The sequence below is a fragment of the Hippocampus bargibanti genome, linkage group LG19 (genome assembly GCF_051943395.1).
Source record: "Hippocampus bargibanti isolate YZ-2025 linkage group LG19, ASM5194339v1, whole genome shotgun sequence".
Lineage (NCBI taxonomy): Eukaryota > Metazoa > Chordata > Actinopteri > Syngnathiformes > Syngnathidae > Hippocampus > Hippocampus bargibanti.
Window position 1 is genome coordinate 3,123,189 of NC_142752.1, and position 17,945 is coordinate 3,141,133.

A 17,945-nucleotide genomic window follows, 5' to 3' on the forward strand; every position below is an offset into this window, starting at 1 on the left:
TCTGTCCTTACTAGTAACCTCTGCAAAGGGGCAGATTCTACATACTTGATTTTATATTTTGCGCCATGGAACACTTCTATGATCTGGAGAAATATGAAGAAAATTGCTTGATAATATTTATTTTATTTTTATATTGCATGTAAAATGGTCTTGGACAAAAAAAAATACCGAGTGTAGTTGCACACATTCTGATGAAAACACCAACCTCAATACAGGAACAACACTAAGTAGAAAAAGATCGCCACCTACAGGTGAAAGTGAAAACTGTCAAAATTAAATACAAAAAAAAAAACGCTTATACAAGTGCATGCTGTACATTATTTCAACCAAGTAGATCCAAATGAATCTTTTTGACGATTTTTGTCAGGAGCTTCTTGGCTGGAGTGAACGATTCCACAATCTGCTTCACCTGCATGACCCTGCGCACACAAAGAATATTACGTGAGAAGAGCAATAGCATTTTTATGAAATTTACAGAACGATTTTGTCCAAAATTTGCCAAATTAAAGTCAACCACACAGTTAAAAACAGGACATGGTCATACATACGTTGTGTCTCCAATGATGTTGTTGAAGCTTTGCACTTGAAGAACATAAAGGTGGTTGGCTAAGGTGACTGACAGGGTGACGTCAAACTTGCAACGCTTCCTCAGACTGCTGAAGACAAAATTTACTCTAGGAAGAAAAGAAAAAAAAGACAGTTGATATTTGAGTGAAAAAAAAGCAGCAGGGATGCATCTGGGAAATACAAAAAAGGGGGCCCCAAATTCTAAAATGGATGGTGCCCGATTGAACTAGATTGCTGAAGGATACAAAACTGATTGAAATAAATCTTAACACATTTATATTTCTAAATTGCAAACGGAAAACACATTATTTCAGTAAAATCGATTGTTCTAATAGATCAACAAACAATTTTAATTTAAGTCAAAAAAATCGATTCATACATAAAACAAAACATTTGCAATTTTCTTCAGGCAAGATGGCAGACGACTAGACTCAAGTTAAAACCGATGAAGGAAAACAAACAGTTTTCAATGGATGTTGACCTAAATTTCTTTCTTTAGCCATTTTACCAGAAGTATGTCATATGTGGCACATGATCACGTAGCAATATGCGCTAATCGCAATAGCTCATAGTGCAGAGGAGCTACAAAGTTGCACCGGCGGCTGTCAAAATGCGTCAATGGCGCAAAAAAGGATGGCCCGAATGCATCCCTGAAGCAGTCATTAAAACCGACAAGTGCAAAGTATACAAGCCAATACAATATGAACTTACCGAGTGTCCTCGCAGTGAATATGGACGATATTGAGCCGTATAGCTCCCCAGGTCTTCAGCATTCGCAACTCCTCCCCCAAGAGGCGACAGGTACTCACCACCAATGAGACGTCATGGAGCAACTGGACATTATTGAAAAAAAAAAAAAAAAAAAAGTCAGAATACTGGTAGCATCCGAGTTACGACCGGTGCGAGTTACGACCACCCGTACTTACGACCACTACCGTCAGACACTTAAAAAAAATATACGCCTGGCACCGCAACGCGCAACACGTACTACAATTTGGGCCAGCATGTCACACACTCGCACAGCAATCTACTGCGTGACTACACTCAATTTATGCTGATTTATGTATTTTTATTTTTGGCTGAATAAGAATTAATGGATGTCACTCTTGTATTGGATGAATTGTGTTGGTGTCCCTGGCTGGAAAAGTGGCTCGTCACAGGCACAGATGTGCAATAAATACAGGTAACAGCAGAGTTACGACCACCCGCACTTACGACCGGCAGACATTTTTTTTTACTTATACGCCTGGCACCGCAACGCGCAAGCAGCCGGCAACACGTACTACAATTTTGACCAGCCAGCATGTCACACACCCGCACAGCAATCTACTGCGTGGCTACACTCAATACAGTAGTTATACAGTGCAGATACCGTCTCGGCAGCATCTTCTGTAGTACTGTACACTGAAATATAAAATGATAAAAATGACACTAAAAGTTATAAAATTTATAAATGAACTGTGAACTTTTTGGTATACAATAGTATTCAATAGAAGACTTTGCCTAAAAACAACAAATTGACATCATATACTATTATGTCGTATCAACCTCGCATCGGACATTTGGAAGGGATTTCGACTTACGACCGTTTGACTTACGACCGTTCTGTCGGAACGGAACCCGTTCGTAACGCGGATGTTACTTGTAATATCTTGCTACGGCGTTAAAATGTGATTCTATGAGAAAACAAATATTGGAATAAGATCCAAGCACACACCTTTGCAATGCAACTACTTGATGGGTACTTCTCAACCCAGGCGGCGTCATCCTTGATGTACTGAGAGAGTAGTTTGTGAACCAAGCATGCGTGGTTCTCTGACTTCTCGTCTAGTTATCAGAATCGGAAAACCATTAATCGTCCCACAATGGGGAAATTCACAATAGTTATAACAAAAGCTATATATGCATAAATATAATAAGAAAAAAAAATACAAATAAAAAATACTAATAAATAAATATAATAATGTAATATATAATAATATATAATTAAAAAAATAAATACAAATAATAAAATAGTTATAAAAAAAGTTGTAACAAAAAAACTAAAAAAAACAAATCCAGCACAAGTGAAAAAGGTAAAAACAAATTGGGTCTCAGGAAATACAGTAAAGTCTCGTTATATCGATATCGGATATATCGATAGTCCCGGTTATATCGATACTATTTCTATGCACGCACGGAGAAAATTACATGCAAACAGGGTCGGATATATCGATAGTCCCGGTTATATCGATATTTTTTCGGACTCCCTTGAATATCGATATAACGAGACTTTACTGTATTCATAAATATAATAAGAAAAAAAATACAAATAAATAAATATAATAATGTAATATATAATAATATATAATAAAAAAAATAAATACAAATAATAAAATAGTTATAAAAAAAACTAAAAAAACAAATCCAGCACAAATGAAAAAGGTAAAAACAAATTGGGTCTCAGGAAATAGTTTCTTATGCATCCTCACAGTTCAAACGAACGTTTGTTTTGCTTACCACTAAGAAGAAATTGGAAATTTATCCATTCATTTTCAGCGCAGTTTCCTATAAAACAAATATTTGCAGTTTCTTCAGAGTAAAAAAAAATAGATATACTTTATAATAAAATCAATATCTACCTGCATGCACCACTCGCAAATGCAATGTGTCGTAGAGAAAAGTGTACACGGTGTGGGTTTCTGTTTTTTCTCGCAATCTCCATTCAGTCAACCTGAGAATTTGCAAACAAACAAACAAAAAAAAAAAAAACAGAAGAGTTCACATTTAAAAGGACAACCGACGCCCCCGGACAAGTTGTGTTCATAATTTGTAAAATCACTTCAAATGACTTCTGAGCGTATTTTACAAAGATTCCACCGCATATAGCTCTATTTTACGTTTTAAGACTCGCGCTACATTGCTGTCATTGATGGTTCGAATTGATATGGGACGACTCCTTTAATCGATTGCAAACATTTATGCTTTCCTCTTCAGAACTATTTGAATCATATTCATAACTGGATGAGTAACAAGAAAGCATCTTCTCCGAATCTGAAGCCATTGTTTTGATTCTCGAGCATGGCAAGACGTCTTGGCGTGACGTCACGAACTGGGGGCGGGACTTTCTGAAAACCCCCAATTCGCAGCTCAATTTGTTGCAGTTTTAACACACTTGAAGTCATTTTTATTGGTGTTTTGCATTTGACTAAAAATATCAGCCTGCGTGTTTTGGGTATTTTAGATGCTATAAAACGTTTTTCTGATGTCACTTAGGAAACAAAAAAATGGTGTCGGTTGTACTTTAAATCACGTAGCATAAAATTAAATAATAATAAAAAAAAGAAACTGACTTTTGAAGCGTGCCGACGAGGCTCCTGAGGTTTTTTGTCTCAGCTTTCAGACTGCTCAATTTGCTGGAAGCCTCCTTCTTCTGCACCTCCAGTTCACAAATTTGCCTGTTTTTCAGCAAATGCGACATGAAACAATTTGGATTATTCATTGACCTAAAATAATCGACATGGAAAAGTCTCGATTTCTTTACCGCTTTTTGTCCTCCGTAGCCTCCGTGACTCGTTTCATTTCTTTGAAGGAAAATAAAAATCCTCATTCCGTTTACTTTAAAACTGGATTTCGAATGTAGACAGAAAATTCAACCTTGCTTACCTTCCTGGAGTGACTTCAGACTTGGCATGTTTTCAGTTCCTTTTTCTTCGACTGCTGCTAGTTCTGTGTGTTATGGGAATCAAAATTAACTCTTAGCCTAAAGTTTCTAACGCTGATTTGAATGTTTATGTAGTCCTGAAACTCAATATTCTGTGGGTGCTGCAATTTGCTAATTGTGTTATTTTATAAATTACTTCTATTCCCCCCCCCCCTTTTTTTTTGATTCAACTATTTTTGCAGCCATTTCCATATTTTTGTGCGCTTTCTCTCATTAAACAAAATGTTGATAAAGCAACTTCAACTGGTGACAACTTTATTTTTTTGGGCCCATTAAAAAAGTCAGGAAACATTCTATCTATCTATCTATTCGCTATTTGATAATAATAATAATAATAATAATAATAATAATAATAATAATAATAATAATAATACATTTCATTTATAAGCGCCTTTCAAAACTCTCAAGGTCACTTTACAGTTACAGGATAAGTTTTCTGTGGGTGAGTAGCGGCAGCCACACACGCCAACGTTCACTCAACCCGGAAGTAAATAGATAGAAACCTAGCTAGCCAGCTAATAGATAGCCACTTAGATAGCTATATAGCTGCAAGCTAGATAGCTAATACACTGAATGTACCTAAATAAAAAAATAATAGTAATAATAATAATACATTTGATTCATATTTGAGACAGGAAACATATTAGCTAGCTAGCTGCCTATCTATTAGATGTCTAGCTATCTGTTAGCTTGCTAGCTAGCTTTCTATGTTTTTGAGTTATTCCGGGTTGAGTGAACGCTTGCGCATGTGGCTGCTGCTGCTCACCCACAGAAAAACTTACACTGTAAAGTGACCTTGAGAGTTTTGAAAGGCACTGATAAATGCAATTATTATTATTAAAATATAACAGGAATGACCTTTCACCTTAGAACACATTGAATATAGTAGTGAATATATATTTTTTGGGGGGTGGGAGGCATTACCTGCTTCCAAATCAGCAATACAATAATCCAGATTTCGGATCATCTCATTTGATTCAGCTGCACTTTTAAATTTCTCTTGCTCGTCCTGAAAAGAATAACATTTCAACGTCAGATGATCTCCAAAGAGCCTTGAGAGTAGACGTTTTCTTGAAGGGGGGGGGGGGGTGAATTACCGCCAGAGTCTGCACAAGAGACGAGTACAAGTTGGCCTTCATTTCATGTGCGCGGACTCTGCTCATCTTTCGGAAGAAATTGTGTCTTTCTTTCAGCTTGACGCCCAAAGATCGGATCTGTTGAGTCAAACAAAAGCAGTCAACGCACAATTAAATTCACCAAATGCACACATTCTGGTGGGTTTCAAGCCATCCACCCATACCTCCGTTTCTGTCGATGTTTTCACATCAGCCCACAAATCTGGATTGATCTCCTTGAGGGGTTTGTTTAAATCCAACATTCTGCAATTCAATCTGAGAAGAAATAGACGCAACTGTATGACACAAGTGGATTTACAACTATGTAGAATAAATAAAATGACAAAAATATTCTCACCCCTCTATCTTCTGAGAGACATTCTTGAAATCGGCTTCATAGACCATTCGTTTAGGATGTTTTATATATCTGTTTTTTAAGACATCCGTTGCCGAGTAACCGGCGCCACTTAGAGCCTGAGCACAATTTAAAAAGTTGTTGAATTCATGAGAGCGCATGCCAGTTTTGTTTTCATCTTTTGCGGGCGTATGAACCTACTTCGGTGGAAAAGATGCTTTGCCGGGGTTTGTGGATCATAAAGTCGATGTTGAAGAGCTTCAAGAATTCTCGCACCGTGATACTACCGTCCGTCAATTTCTGGAAGGAAAACGATTGGGATTTGGTGCGCAAAACAGGTAAGAAAAGCCTACCGTATTTATTCGAGTATAAAATGATGAAAATGACACTAAAAGTTATTAACATTTATAAATGAACTGTAAACAGTTTGGTGGACAATCGTATTCAATAGAAAACATTGCTTAAAAACAACAGATACTATCCTGTCATGTAAACGTCACGTCGGCCATTTTGAATGGATTTCAACTTACGACCGTTTGACTTACAACCATTTTGTCGGAAAGGAACCCGGTCGTAACTCTGATGTTACCTGTATTTAATGCTTACAGGAGGGGGCAGCATTTCCATGGCTATTCTCCATAGGCCCTTCAGTTTTGATTCTCGGAAAGATCATTCCTTTCTTTTTACTGTTGATTACCATTTCTTTAGCTACGCTTCATTTCCTTTCCTCGCCCACACTGAAACGAGTTAAGCATTGCTGTTTTGCACAATTACCAATATCCAGAGTTTCGATTCAGTGTTCTTCATATTTCAATTGATATACTGGTACAGAGCCGAGAAAAAGTGAAACAAAATTTTATACAGATTTGTAATTGAAAATTAGGGGTGCGCGTTATACACGTGTGTGTGTTATACTCGAATACGGTAAATTGAGAGCTACAAAAAAATATATTAAAAAAAACACCAAACCTGCATGTCTTCAAGGTGGGATTCCAACACGCTGTGTTTAAAAGCTGAAAACAAGAATAGAAGCGATGGTTTGGTCATACGAAAAGACGAAATGGTCGCGCCGAAAAAAACTTACTGGAGTTAAGGGTAGCGTCACTTCGGCTGCTGTTGGAGGAATCCGTCGTCTGGTTTGAGGAGAAAAATGATGATGGAACTGTGGTGGTGTTTACACCATCGTCTTGCAGAACACCAGCAGAGATTTCCTACAAGGGGAAATCAAACGTGGAAATGTTTTACCGTCTGAAAAAAATTCTTTCGGATTTACCGCAAGCAAATTGACGTACCGTCGCGACAGCTTGCGGTAACGTCACAACGGACACCCTCATTTTCTTTTCATCTGATTTTTGTCCATCCGTCTGGTTTTTGTCGGATGGCAAGCGTCTTTTTATCCCCTGGTTGCCGTTTGGGCTGTTTTGGGGAAAAACGCTATCCAAAAAAACACTTTTGTTGATGTTGAAGTCTTCAAAATGGATTGCGGCGGTTTTACGGAGCGTTTCCGTGTCCGAAGTTTCGGATAAATCTTCGCAGCTGCCGAGTTGTTCATCATTAATGTCACTCACGTCGGGATCGTTCCATTTGTCGAGGATTTGGGTCATGTCCGTTGATGTCCTTTTTGAGGATTTTTGCTGAGAAATCCCAGAAGCGGAGTCTGGATTCTTCGTTGGGTCAACTCTGCTTCTTTGTGGCAATTTTGGCTTAAAGCCTATGGTGGACAATCTCGACATCAGCTGTGGAGTCTTCAACTTGAAAGGCGTTCCTGCGTCTTGAGGACCGTATGGCGTAACTTCGTCCTCGGTGGCTATGGAGCAGGGTTGAATATCCGACGCAACATCAGGCACGGATGCGTTACGCTCCTCTTTTGCGATTTTATCAGCGTCGGGCTCCAAATTGGGCAGATCGGCGGCGGGGCTGTGTGTGGCGACCGTCTCGGAGGGCGCGTTGAACGTCTGGCTCAGGCGCTGCATTTTTAAGCGGAGATCCGAAATGCGGTATCGTGTGGAGTGATTTGAAGGACTCGACGCTCTGCCGTGGTCGCCTGCATCAGGTGAATTTATGTTCAACGCCAAAGAACAGGTTTTAGGACTTGATTCAGATTCTTTGTGACTTTGGGTTTCTTCGGAGTGGACAATATCTGGAATTGTCTGTGAAATGGTCTCTTGGGCGCCTTTGACATCAGGGTATCGCGTTGATGAGTCAGTTTGAACATCTGTCAGGTTGAGGTTGACCTCCACTCCACGCAAAGTGCCGTCCGTGTTCTTTTGTTGACTGTCATGGAGGGTGTTAATTCCCGGGACTTGATTTGACTTAAAACGGGCTGGCATGAAGTCGTTTGTCTCTCCCAAGGACGCTTCTGCCGGAGGATCCGCTTTGGTGACCACCATGGGGTGAGACCAAGTGAAACCTGGATCACAAAAGACATTTTGTCCTAGATCCAAACTGAGCATTGATAAAGATCTCTTACTTTGCGTCGTATCCGTCGCTGAAAACCTGATCGTTCTTTCTCCTCCATTAGGTGCAGCGTGGACCGTTTTGACCGCTCTTGGTTCAGACTTTGTGTCAATTTTGGCGGTGAGGTTTTGAGTCATATGCATGGCGCCGTCATCTGCTGAAAACCTGATGGTATTTTCTCCTCCAGCAGGTATGAAGGGGGTAATTTCACATGCTCCACCTGCAAAGGGAGTATTGAGCTTCACAGGGAGACTTTCCGTCATATCCATCTGGGCTTCTTTTGCTGAAAACCTGATTGTTCTTTCTTCTCCATCAGGTCCAGCGTGGACCATTTGATCCCATCCATTTTTGAACTTTGTATCAATTTGGGTGGTGAGGTTTTGAGTCATATCCATGGCGCCGTCATCTACTGAAAACCTGATGGTATTTTCTCCTCCAGCAGGTATAAAGGGGGTAATTTTACATACTCCATCTGCAAAGGGAGTATCGATCTTCACAGTTAGACTTTCCGTCATGTCCATCTGGGCGTCTTTTGCTGAAAACCTGATGGCATTTTCTCCGTCGGCAGGTATAAAGGGGGCCATTTGACCTACTCCACCTGCAAAGGGAGTATCAATCTTCACAGTGAGACTTTCAGTCATATCCATTTGGGCGTCTTTTGCTGAAAACCTGATTGTTCTTTCTTCTCCATCAGGTACAGCGTGGACCATTTTGACTGCTCTTGTTTCGGACATTGTGTCAATTTGGGTGGTGAGGTTTTGAGTCATATCCATGGCGCCGTCATCTACTGAAAACCTGATGGTATTTTCTCCTCCAGCAGGTATAAACGGGGCAATTTTACATACTCCACCTGCTAAGGAAGTATCGATCTTCACAGGGAGAATTTCCGTCATATCCATCTGGCCGTCTTTTGCTGAAAACCTGATTGTTCTTTCTCCTCCAGCAGGTATAAAGGGGGCAATTTTACATACTCCACCTGCAAAGGGAGTATCAATCTTCACAGTGAGACTTTCCGTCATATCCATTTGGGCGTCTTTTGCTGAAAACCTGATTGTTCTTTCTCCTACATCAGGTACAGCGTGGACCATTTTGACTGCTCTTGTTTCGGACATTGTGTCAATTTTGGTGGTGAGGTTTTGAGTCATATCCATGGCGCCGTCATCTACTGAAAACCTGATGGTATTTTCTCCTCCAGCAGGTATAAACGGGGCAATTTTACATACTCCACCTGCTAAGGAAGTATCGATCTTCACAGGGAGAATTTCCGTCATATCCATCTGGCCGTCTTTTGCTGAAAACCTGATTGTTCTTTCTCCTCCAGCAGGTATAAAGGGGGCAATTTTACATACTCCACCTGCAAAGGGAGTATCAATCTTCACAGTGAGACTTTCCGTCATATCCATTTGGGCGTCTTTTGCTGAAAACCTGATTGTTCTTTCTCCTACATCAGGTACAGCGTGGACCATTTTGACTGCTCTTGTTTCGGACATTGTGTCAATTTTGGTGGTGAGGTTTTGAGTCATATCCATGGCGCCGTCATCTACTGAAAACCTGATGGTATTTTCTCCTCCAGCAGGTATAAACGGGGCAATTTTACATACTCCACCTGCTAAGGAAGTATCGATCTTCACAGGGAGAATTTCCGTCATATCCATCTGGCCGTCTTTTGCTGAAAACCTGATTGTTCTTTCTCCTACATCAGGTACAGCGTGGACCATTTTCACTGCTCTTGTTTCGGACATTGTGTCAATTTGGGTGGTGAGGTTTTGAGTCATATCCATGGCGCCGTCATCTACTGAAAACCTGATGGTATTTTCTCCTCCAGCAGATATAAACGGGGCAATTTTACATACTCCACCTGCTAAGGAAGTATCGATCTTCACAGGGAGAATTTCCGTCATATCCATTTGGGCGTCTTTTGCTGAAAACCTGATTGTTCTTTCCCCTACATCAGGTAAAGCGTGGACCATTTTGACCGCTCTTGTTTCGGACATTGTGTCAATTTTGGTGGTGAGGTTTTGAGTCATATCCATGGCGCCGTCATCTACTGAAAACCTGATGGTATTTTCTCCTCCAGCAGGTATAAACGGGGCAATTTTACATACTCCACCTGCTAAGGAAGTATCGATCTTCACAGGGAGAATTTCCGTCATATCCATTTGGGCGTCTTTTGCTGAAAACCTGATTGTTCTTTCCCCTACATCAGGTAAAGCGTGGACCATTTTGACCGCTCTTGTTTCGGACATTGTGTCAATTTTGGTGGTGAGGTTTTGAGTCATATCCATGGCGCCGTCATCTACTGAAAACCTGATGGTATTTTCTCCTCCAGCAGGTATAAACGGGGCAATTTTACATACTCCACCTGCTAAGGAAGTATCGATCTTCACAGGGAGAATTTCCGTCATATCCATTTGGGCGTCATTGGCTGAAAACCTGATCGTATTTTCTCCTCCGTCGTGTATAAAAGGGACATTTGAGTGGGATCCACCTTCGAAGGGATTATCAATCTTCGCAGTGAGACTTCCCGTCATATCCATCTGCGCATCATTTGCTGAAAACCTGATGTATTTATCTCCTCCGGTAGGCTCAGAGCGGATTTTTTTACGCGCTCCCGTTTCGGACCGAGTGTCAATTATTGTGGTGAGGCTTTGGGTCATATCCATTGCGCCGTCATTTGCTGTGAACCTGACGGTTTTGTCGTCACTGCTCTCCAGAATTATACGGGAATGCATTGGGAAAGAAGATTTATTTTGAGTCAATTTCAAGTTGTCAGACGTCAATCTCGCTGCCCGCGTTCTGTCATCCTCTCGTGTGGAAGAAGGGATCTGAGAAAGACCGCTATTATGAGTTACGGCATCTGTTTTAAAGACGTTTGCAAGGAATTGTTCAAATTTGGGGTCCAAACTTAATCCAGATGAAAGAAAGCCGGTGGTCGCTCTGTTTTCTTTTTCCTTTGACGGTGCTAAAAAGGTTGTTTTTGGCTTTCCTTCATAGAGATAACGGTTGAAATTTGGAGCTGGGGGAGGGGACAGCGTTCCGGTGATTTTGGCTGGACAACTCTGCGCCATGTCCGCACAGACGTCATCTGCAGTGAAGCCACTTGCTGTGGATGTTTCTTCAGAATTGTCCTATGTAAAAAATAAATAAATGAAATCGTCACACCATCAAAAATTCACATATACTGTTTACTTTCAACTAATATTAAAGGACAACCGACACCATTTTTTTGTTTCCTGACTGACATCAGAAAAACGTTTATAGCATTTAAAATACCCAAAACACGCAGGCTGATATTTTTAGTCAAATGCAAAACACCAATAAAAATTACTTAAAGTGTCCAAAATCTGCCACAAATCATCTTGAAACTGGGGATTTTCAGAAAGTCCCGCCCCTAGTTCGTGACGTCACACCAAGTCGTTTTGCCTTGCTCAAGAAACAAAACAATGGGATCACGGAGTTCAGATTCGGAGAAGATGCTTTCTTGTTACTCATCCAGTTATGAATATGATTCAAATAGTTCTGAAGAGGAAAGCATAAATGTTTGCAATCGATTAAAGGAGTCCTCCCGTATCAATTCGAGCCGTCAATGACAGCAATGTAGTGTTCCAGAAAATGCAAAAGATGGCGCCCAAGCTCCGTTGGAAATGGGCTGATTTGTCTGCTGGGAATTTGTGTCAACTAGTATCAAATAGTAGTCTTAGTGCAACACACAACGATTCACCATCGCGTTCTTTGTTTTTTCCTTCTAATTTCACCATCAACACGGATCAACACGATGTTTTCAGACCAACAAAGTATATTCAGCGCGAGTCTTAAAACATAAAATCTAGCTATATTCGGTGGAATCTTTGTAAAATACGCTCAGTAGAAGTCATTTGAAGTGATTTTACAAATTATGGACACAACTTGTCCAAAGGCGTCGGTTGTCCTTTAACTCATTCACTGCCATTCTCGAATTTAATCGGGAATTGACGTGGACCGGGTTTTGGGTGCCGATTACGCGCTGGTCAAAACTTACCCTTTGTTTTTGAAGGGCATGAAAAGAATGATTCTTGACAGATGTTTTATCTAAAAAGGTAAAACACCGGTTATTGTCACAAGCATTAGATGAATGCAGTTGATCCGGACAAACAAGAAACAACCTACCAGCTAGCCGATGGGTGGCTTCTTCAGCATTTTCTTTCTCCAACCTTTTGGGGAAACAAACACGATATTAGCACCTCTACATACTTTTATAGACAACAAAACGTGAGGCATAACGACAAAAATTCTCACTGGCAGTTCTTGAGATAAAAAGTTAGTCAAAATGACCGAATGATGTGAGCGTGAAGTCAAACATACCCGATTCCAAACGCTGCTGTAATAAAAGAAAAAAAAACATGTTGTTAAAGATACGTCTGTGTTTGCTCTCAGTCGTACAGGAGTGGTCCATCGATGAAAAGGTAATGTAGTTTATTCAATACATTGTAAGAATGAAAATTGTAAAGAGCAATTGGCCGAAACTACCAGCTAAACTTTAGTTTGCTGACGAAGCTTCTTGGATAAGAAGCGAAACGTCCGACACCTTCAAAGAGGTACAGATGACGACTGAAGAAACCTTTTCATCATTGTTAAAGATATGAAAAAAGCTACAGAGAAATATGAAATGAAATTATGATGAGTGAGTTAGTTGGAAACAAAAAGGCATACCTTTTGTATTGGATGATCCCAGTGTTATTCTCCTGCAATTTGCTCGTGATGGAGCATCAAATTGGGAATATAGTTCTTGTTGGGGAAAAATACATTGAAAAGGATCATCTGGGTCATCCTTCAATTCTGCAACGTGGTCCGAGTGAGCAACTGTCATATCCATCTTGGCGTCGTCGTCGTGAGTGAATCCGATATGAGGTGATTTCCCCGTTTCAGAATGAACCGAAATTGGAGCTTGTTTTTCCTTTTCTACATCGAATTTATAGGTTTTAATCTGGGATATTTTAGTTTCTAATGTGGTATCGTGTTGTCCCGCATTTGCTCCAAGAGACTTTGAACGGAGCAAGTTGTTGACGGAAGGATCGAAACTGATCATCGGTGACACAACACTGAAATGGGTGATTCCGCCAGTGCTTGGAATTTCTAACTCTCTTGCGATTTTGGCGTTGTGGCTGAAGGTCAAATCTGTGGATGTGCTATTTGCTAAGGACAAGGTGGGTGGATTATTCTGTGCGCCTTCTCTAAAATAGTCGTCAGGATCAGCAGCGTTGATGGTGTGATTTTGGGTCATTTCCATGAAGCCATCATCTTCAGTAAACAGCACGGTTTTCTCTCCAAAGCCTTGATTTTGAACACACATATTTAGAAATGAACACAATAGTTTAAAAAAAAAACTTTGAAATTTGAAAAAGACGAACCCATTATTTGTTGAATGATCCTTTCTTGAGCAACTGACACCTGGACTCTACAACATGGCAAATAAAAATGTTCAATACATGTTTTTGTTTCGTGAAATAAGATCTTTCGAAATGGTCACTTTACCGATTTTGTGCTCGCATCACTGCAAAGAAAAAAAGAGCAACAAAACAATTACAACACAGCTGAATATTCAATATGAAATACAGTGGGGCCTCGGTTTACGAACACCTTGCCGTCGATCGTCTCCAATGATTTTTTTTTAGATACTTTTGCTGTTATAGGACCGAAAAAGACCCCACCACAGGCTCGTTTTCAGCCGAAGAAGACACAAAAACACCTTGACGTCGATCGTCTCCAATGATTTTTTTAGATACTTTTGCTGTTATAGGACCGAAAAAGACGCCACCACAGGCTCGTGTTCAGCCGAAGAAGACACAAAACAAAATTACAATGGAGGAGAAGAAGATCATTGAAAAACACGAACGAGGTGTGCGTTTGTCTGATTTAGCGGCCCAGTACGGATATGCTAACTCCACCATTGCTACCATCCTTCGCAACAGAGAAGCTATTAAAGGTGAGTGCGTTGCACGGCAAATTCACTCTGATATCGTCATGCGGCAACCTGGAAATTGATGATTTTAAAGCGCGCAACGGATCATTACTCGTCACGGTGAGACAGCCAGTTCTGATAGTAAATGTGCCGAAGCCTACAAGGGATCATTCCTCGAAATGATGAAAAAAGAATGCTACATACCTCAGCAAGTATTTAATGCAGATGAGACCGGCCTTTTTTCTGGAAAAAGATGCCTAAGCGGACTTTAATGACACAGGAAGAGAAGTCTGAACCCCATCCATCAAGCCATCAACGACCATCACAAAGGTAAATATAACGACTTTATTATATAGTGCAGTGTATTTCTTTCAATACAATACAATAGCACATTTATTATACATAGAATAAGGAATATTGTTTGTAGTTTTAAGGCTTATTTAGTTGAAAATTATATTTTATGGAGACCCGTGAACGGATTATTCTCATTTTAATGGTTTCCTATGGGAAATTCATTTTTGGGATACACACTTTTCGCCTTACACACTGTCTAGGAACTAATTAAGTTCGTAAGCCAAGGCCCCACAGTAAATGAATGCCGTTATATGGGTGAGACTTGACATACTCGTAGGCATTAACTCTTGGAATGGACGGCGGACGGGGGAGGCATGTTTCGCATCCCTTTGGAAAGGAAGAAAGTGTTAAAATAGGTTGTTGTTTTCACACCATATGTGTGCTTTCAGTGTTTTTTACTTGGAATAAAGGAGGACGTCATCGGCTGGTGCAAAGCTAACCCTTCTGGAATTTCTTTTTCCAACCGGTTTGGCACACTCAACCTGAATAAAAATAATACATTAGAAAAATGTAGTAATATGTGAGTGCAATTTTAACGAAACAAATCAATTTGCCTCATTTTGCTGTTGCTCTGGATCTAAGTATCTTGTTGATTTCCGTGGGTCTTTAAGAATCTAAAAAAAAAAAAAAAATCAAATATAAATCAATTAGAAAACATAATTGTTGTAATTGCACATTTTTGCAGTTTGCAAGAGAAGATATACTGGTCATCGGCATTACTCACAGAAGAAATTTGTCGCCCGAAGGAGTAGCCACTGGTTTCACTGTAGCACAAAACAAGTCAAATTACAAAAATTGATCACAAGGTATAAGAACATCGTGTCAAAGGTGTTTTCACTCACTCGTTCTTGCCAGAGTCCAAGAGATCCATTTTCAACTACATTATAGAAAGAAGGGAGTACTGTATTCGTTAAATGTACAGGCAATATTTACAGGCAAAATTCATTGGAAGTAACCCTTTTGTTGCGCTGGACATTCTTGCAGTAGTCCTACCGTTTAAACAGTCACCAAGATAGTAGTTTACCTTAACAATGACTAATCATCAAAAGCTTTACTTTTTACCGGGTCTCACACGATTAGTTTGTTTGCAAGTGACATCAATATGTGAAATTACCCAAGAATCAAAACTAGGGCGCCGAAAATCCTACTGGACCCTTCGCACCCTGCCCACCACCTTTTCCAGCTACTCCCCTTAGGCAGGCGCCACCAATCCACGCGCACCAAATCCAGCAGACATTTAAAAAGCTTCTTCCCCCAAGCCATTACATCTTTGAACAGTAGCCCAAATTGAACTGTATAGTGCCTCTTTGCAATTTTTTGATGATGATACTAGTGCAGCGTGTTCGACCGGAAACAAATTCCTTGTGTGTTCTCCATACTTGGCAATAAAGATGATTCTGATCGTGTCTTTATCACGCACACGCACACAACACCTTTAAAGTTTGCTTTAATCTTCCAAAATCTTAGTAGTATAAGTTAATGTTAATGCTTTTCTTGTTGGGGTTAACAGTTACAAGTTTTCCAATACAACACAATACTATATTTTAACAACAGCTAACAGCTAGGTGGGTTATTTCCTAAAAAAATAATCTAATTTCTTTTGGGGGTGATGAAGTGTTCACACATAACATATAGGCACACAAACGGCAAATAACAATGTTAACTGGGTTTGATGTCCCTCAAAAAGACAAAACGTGAGTATCGTTTGTTTGGCTGCTAGCATTATAGCAATCATCGATACAGCAAAAGAATGCAAATAAATCAAAGTCAGACATACCTCTTAGCGATCGACTTGGTGGTAAATATTGTTAAGAGTTAACAAATAAGTGTACTCGTAACACCAAAGGCGAAATGCACATAGAACATAAGAACAAATTATGTTCCATCAAATGTCAACGAGAAGCGAACGTCAACGAGTTTTGAATTTAGCCGCCACCCCGCATGCGCAGTTGAATACGGTTGGTTGGACCATCATTTATTTTGATATGCTGTTCATTTGGTTTCACTATGTGCCTTTAAAGAATTATTTACAAATATAAATAAAATAAACAACACAATATTTAGAAATATGTCATTTTCAAAGTCTGGGAGAGACCTACCGGAAATGACGGAATGCAAGCCGGAAGTTGTCTTTTTAAAAATACAGTGGCGTTGTTGTTTTGACAGTATTTCGTGCAGCGTACTCCACGGTAGGATATCTTTTGAAATGTATTATGTGTTTTGAATATGGTGCATTATTTTACTCACAATATTGTGCTGCATCAAAATGATGCACTTGGCATAGAAAACTCGATCTACAGTGTTTTGCAAAAGTTTGCTTGGAGTTCGAGTGCGATGCACGATACAACGCACACTTGAATTGGTTAAGTAATGAGGTACCTTGTGCATTTTTCACGATATTCACGGCCTAAATGATGACAATAATCCCAATTCCGCAGCAGCAATGGAGCAGCAGTGGAGCGACCTTGAAAAAGAGAATTCTGAGGTACAGAAAAACCTGAAGGACTGTCAGATAATCCTCATGGCAGCAAAAATAGATCCGAGTATGTTTTAAACCATGATGTTCTCATTATTTGATTTATCACATTATTGAAATGTAAATTAATTTGAATTTCTTCGCCACAATGAAGAGCAAAGTAATCAATTCATGGTGCGCACATGTATTTACAGTTCTTTGCTCTAATTCGTTTAATGCTCTGGAAAATTAATAAAAATCGTACTAATGGATGCACAAGATTTCAAACCAAACAAGTGTTTATTATTACAAAAGTTATGTATTGTTGCAGTGTGTCTCTGCAGACCTGTTGAAAGGACTTAAGATTGTTGGGAACATCTCAACTCAGCAGCAGTCTAGTCTGCAGGTGATATTATTATTATTATTATTATTATTATTATTATTGTTGTTATTATTATGGTTAGAATTTTTATCATATGCCATAAATGTTTTAAAATATTTGCATGTTTTGACATCCATTCCTTTTCAAACACACTTTTAGGAACTCCAGAAAATAATGAAAGACCTAATTGAAGCACGGGAACAATTTTTACAAGAGAGACTGACCTTCGCCCAGGAGGCTGCTGACTTGGAAAAAGCTCTTACGGAGGCAGAAGCTCTATTATTGTAAATGTGTGTTGTGCTGCATAGTTTAAATGTGCAGGCATGTTTGTAAATATGTATCAATATGTTCAGTGTCAATAAATAAAGTTTCTCATTTTATAATCAAAACGACGATTTCTATGCTGCAGACCTGTTTTGCGTTGACTCGTGAGTTTCTGGTTAATTTGCATAGAGCTTAGGTTAATCATTGCTTTATATTTTGCCCAAAAATTATTTCAAAGTAATACGCTGGCGCGAATGGCTGCCGCTGCTCACCCACACAAAAAAAATCCCGTGACTGTAAAGTCTCTTTGAGAGTTTTGAAAGGCGCTTAGAAATTTAACGTATTATTATAAAAT

General features: G+C 39.6%; 2 protein-coding genes across 3 annotated transcripts; one reads left to right on the forward strand and one right to left on the reverse strand.

The window, feature by feature from the left end:
* Positions 1-111: 111 nt before the first annotated feature.
* Positions 112-16,457, reverse strand: knl1 (kinetochore scaffold 1). Of its 2 annotated transcripts, XM_089022247.1 has the most exons (30): positions 16,267-16,457; positions 15,332-15,366; positions 15,214-15,253; positions 15,044-15,103; positions 14,889-14,971; positions 14,761-14,816; positions 13,709-13,727; positions 13,585-13,631; positions 12,887-13,507; positions 12,539-12,554; positions 12,344-12,387; positions 12,216-12,265; positions 7,033-11,325; positions 6,825-6,951; positions 6,710-6,753; positions 5,942-6,040; positions 5,744-5,859; positions 5,571-5,661; positions 5,368-5,484; positions 5,195-5,279; positions 4,213-4,275; positions 4,091-4,130; positions 3,900-4,004; positions 3,189-3,280; positions 3,067-3,114; positions 2,285-2,394; positions 1,279-1,400; positions 549-674; positions 317-419; positions 112-245 (listed from the first exon to the last, which is right to left on the reverse strand). In XM_089022247.1, exons 2-29 carry the CDS (start codon positions 15,358-15,360, stop codon positions 323-325), a joined length of 6,840 nt encoding a protein of 2,279 aa, XP_088878373.1. In that variant the 5' UTR covers positions 15,361-15,366; positions 16,267-16,457; the 3' UTR covers positions 112-245; positions 317-322. The 2 variants fall into 2 exon arrangements, with proteins under 2 accessions (XP_088878373.1, XP_088878372.1); XM_089022246.1 differs by having other exon boundaries at positions 112-419.
* Positions 16,458-16,684: 227 nt separating this feature from the next.
* knstrn (kinetochore localized astrin (SPAG5) binding protein) lies at positions 16,685-17,712 on the forward strand. The gene is made up of 3 exons (XM_089022085.1): positions 16,685-16,974; positions 17,276-17,350; positions 17,486-17,712. Exons 1-3 carry the CDS (start codon positions 16,933-16,935, stop codon positions 17,612-17,614), a joined length of 246 nt encoding a protein of 81 aa, XP_088878211.1. The 5' UTR covers positions 16,685-16,932; the 3' UTR covers positions 17,615-17,712.
* Positions 17,713-17,945: the final 233 nt, after the last annotated feature.

Coding starts and splice junctions, on each gene's coding strand:
- knl1 (XM_089022247.1), bottom strand. CDS start 15,360: ATGGATCTCTTGGACTCTGGCAAGAACGA. Junction 4,276..5,194: donor TATTGCTGATTTGGAAGCAG/GTAATGCCTCCC, acceptor CATAACACACAG/AACTAGCAGCAGTCGAAGAA. Junction 1,401..2,284: donor CAAGTAGTTGCATTGCAAAG/GTGTGTGCTTGG, acceptor AATAATGTCCAG/TTGCTCCATGACGTCTCATT.
- knstrn (XM_089022085.1), top strand. CDS start 16,933: ATGGAGCAGCAGTGGAGCGACCTTGAAAAAGAGAATTCTGAG. Junction 16,975..17,275: donor TTGAAAAAGAGAATTCTGAG/GTACAGAAAAAC, acceptor GTATTGTTGCAG/TGTGTCTCTGCAGACCTGTT. Junction 17,351..17,485: donor AGCAGCAGTCTAGTCTGCAG/GTGATATTATTA, acceptor ACACACTTTTAG/GAACTCCAGAAAATAATGAA.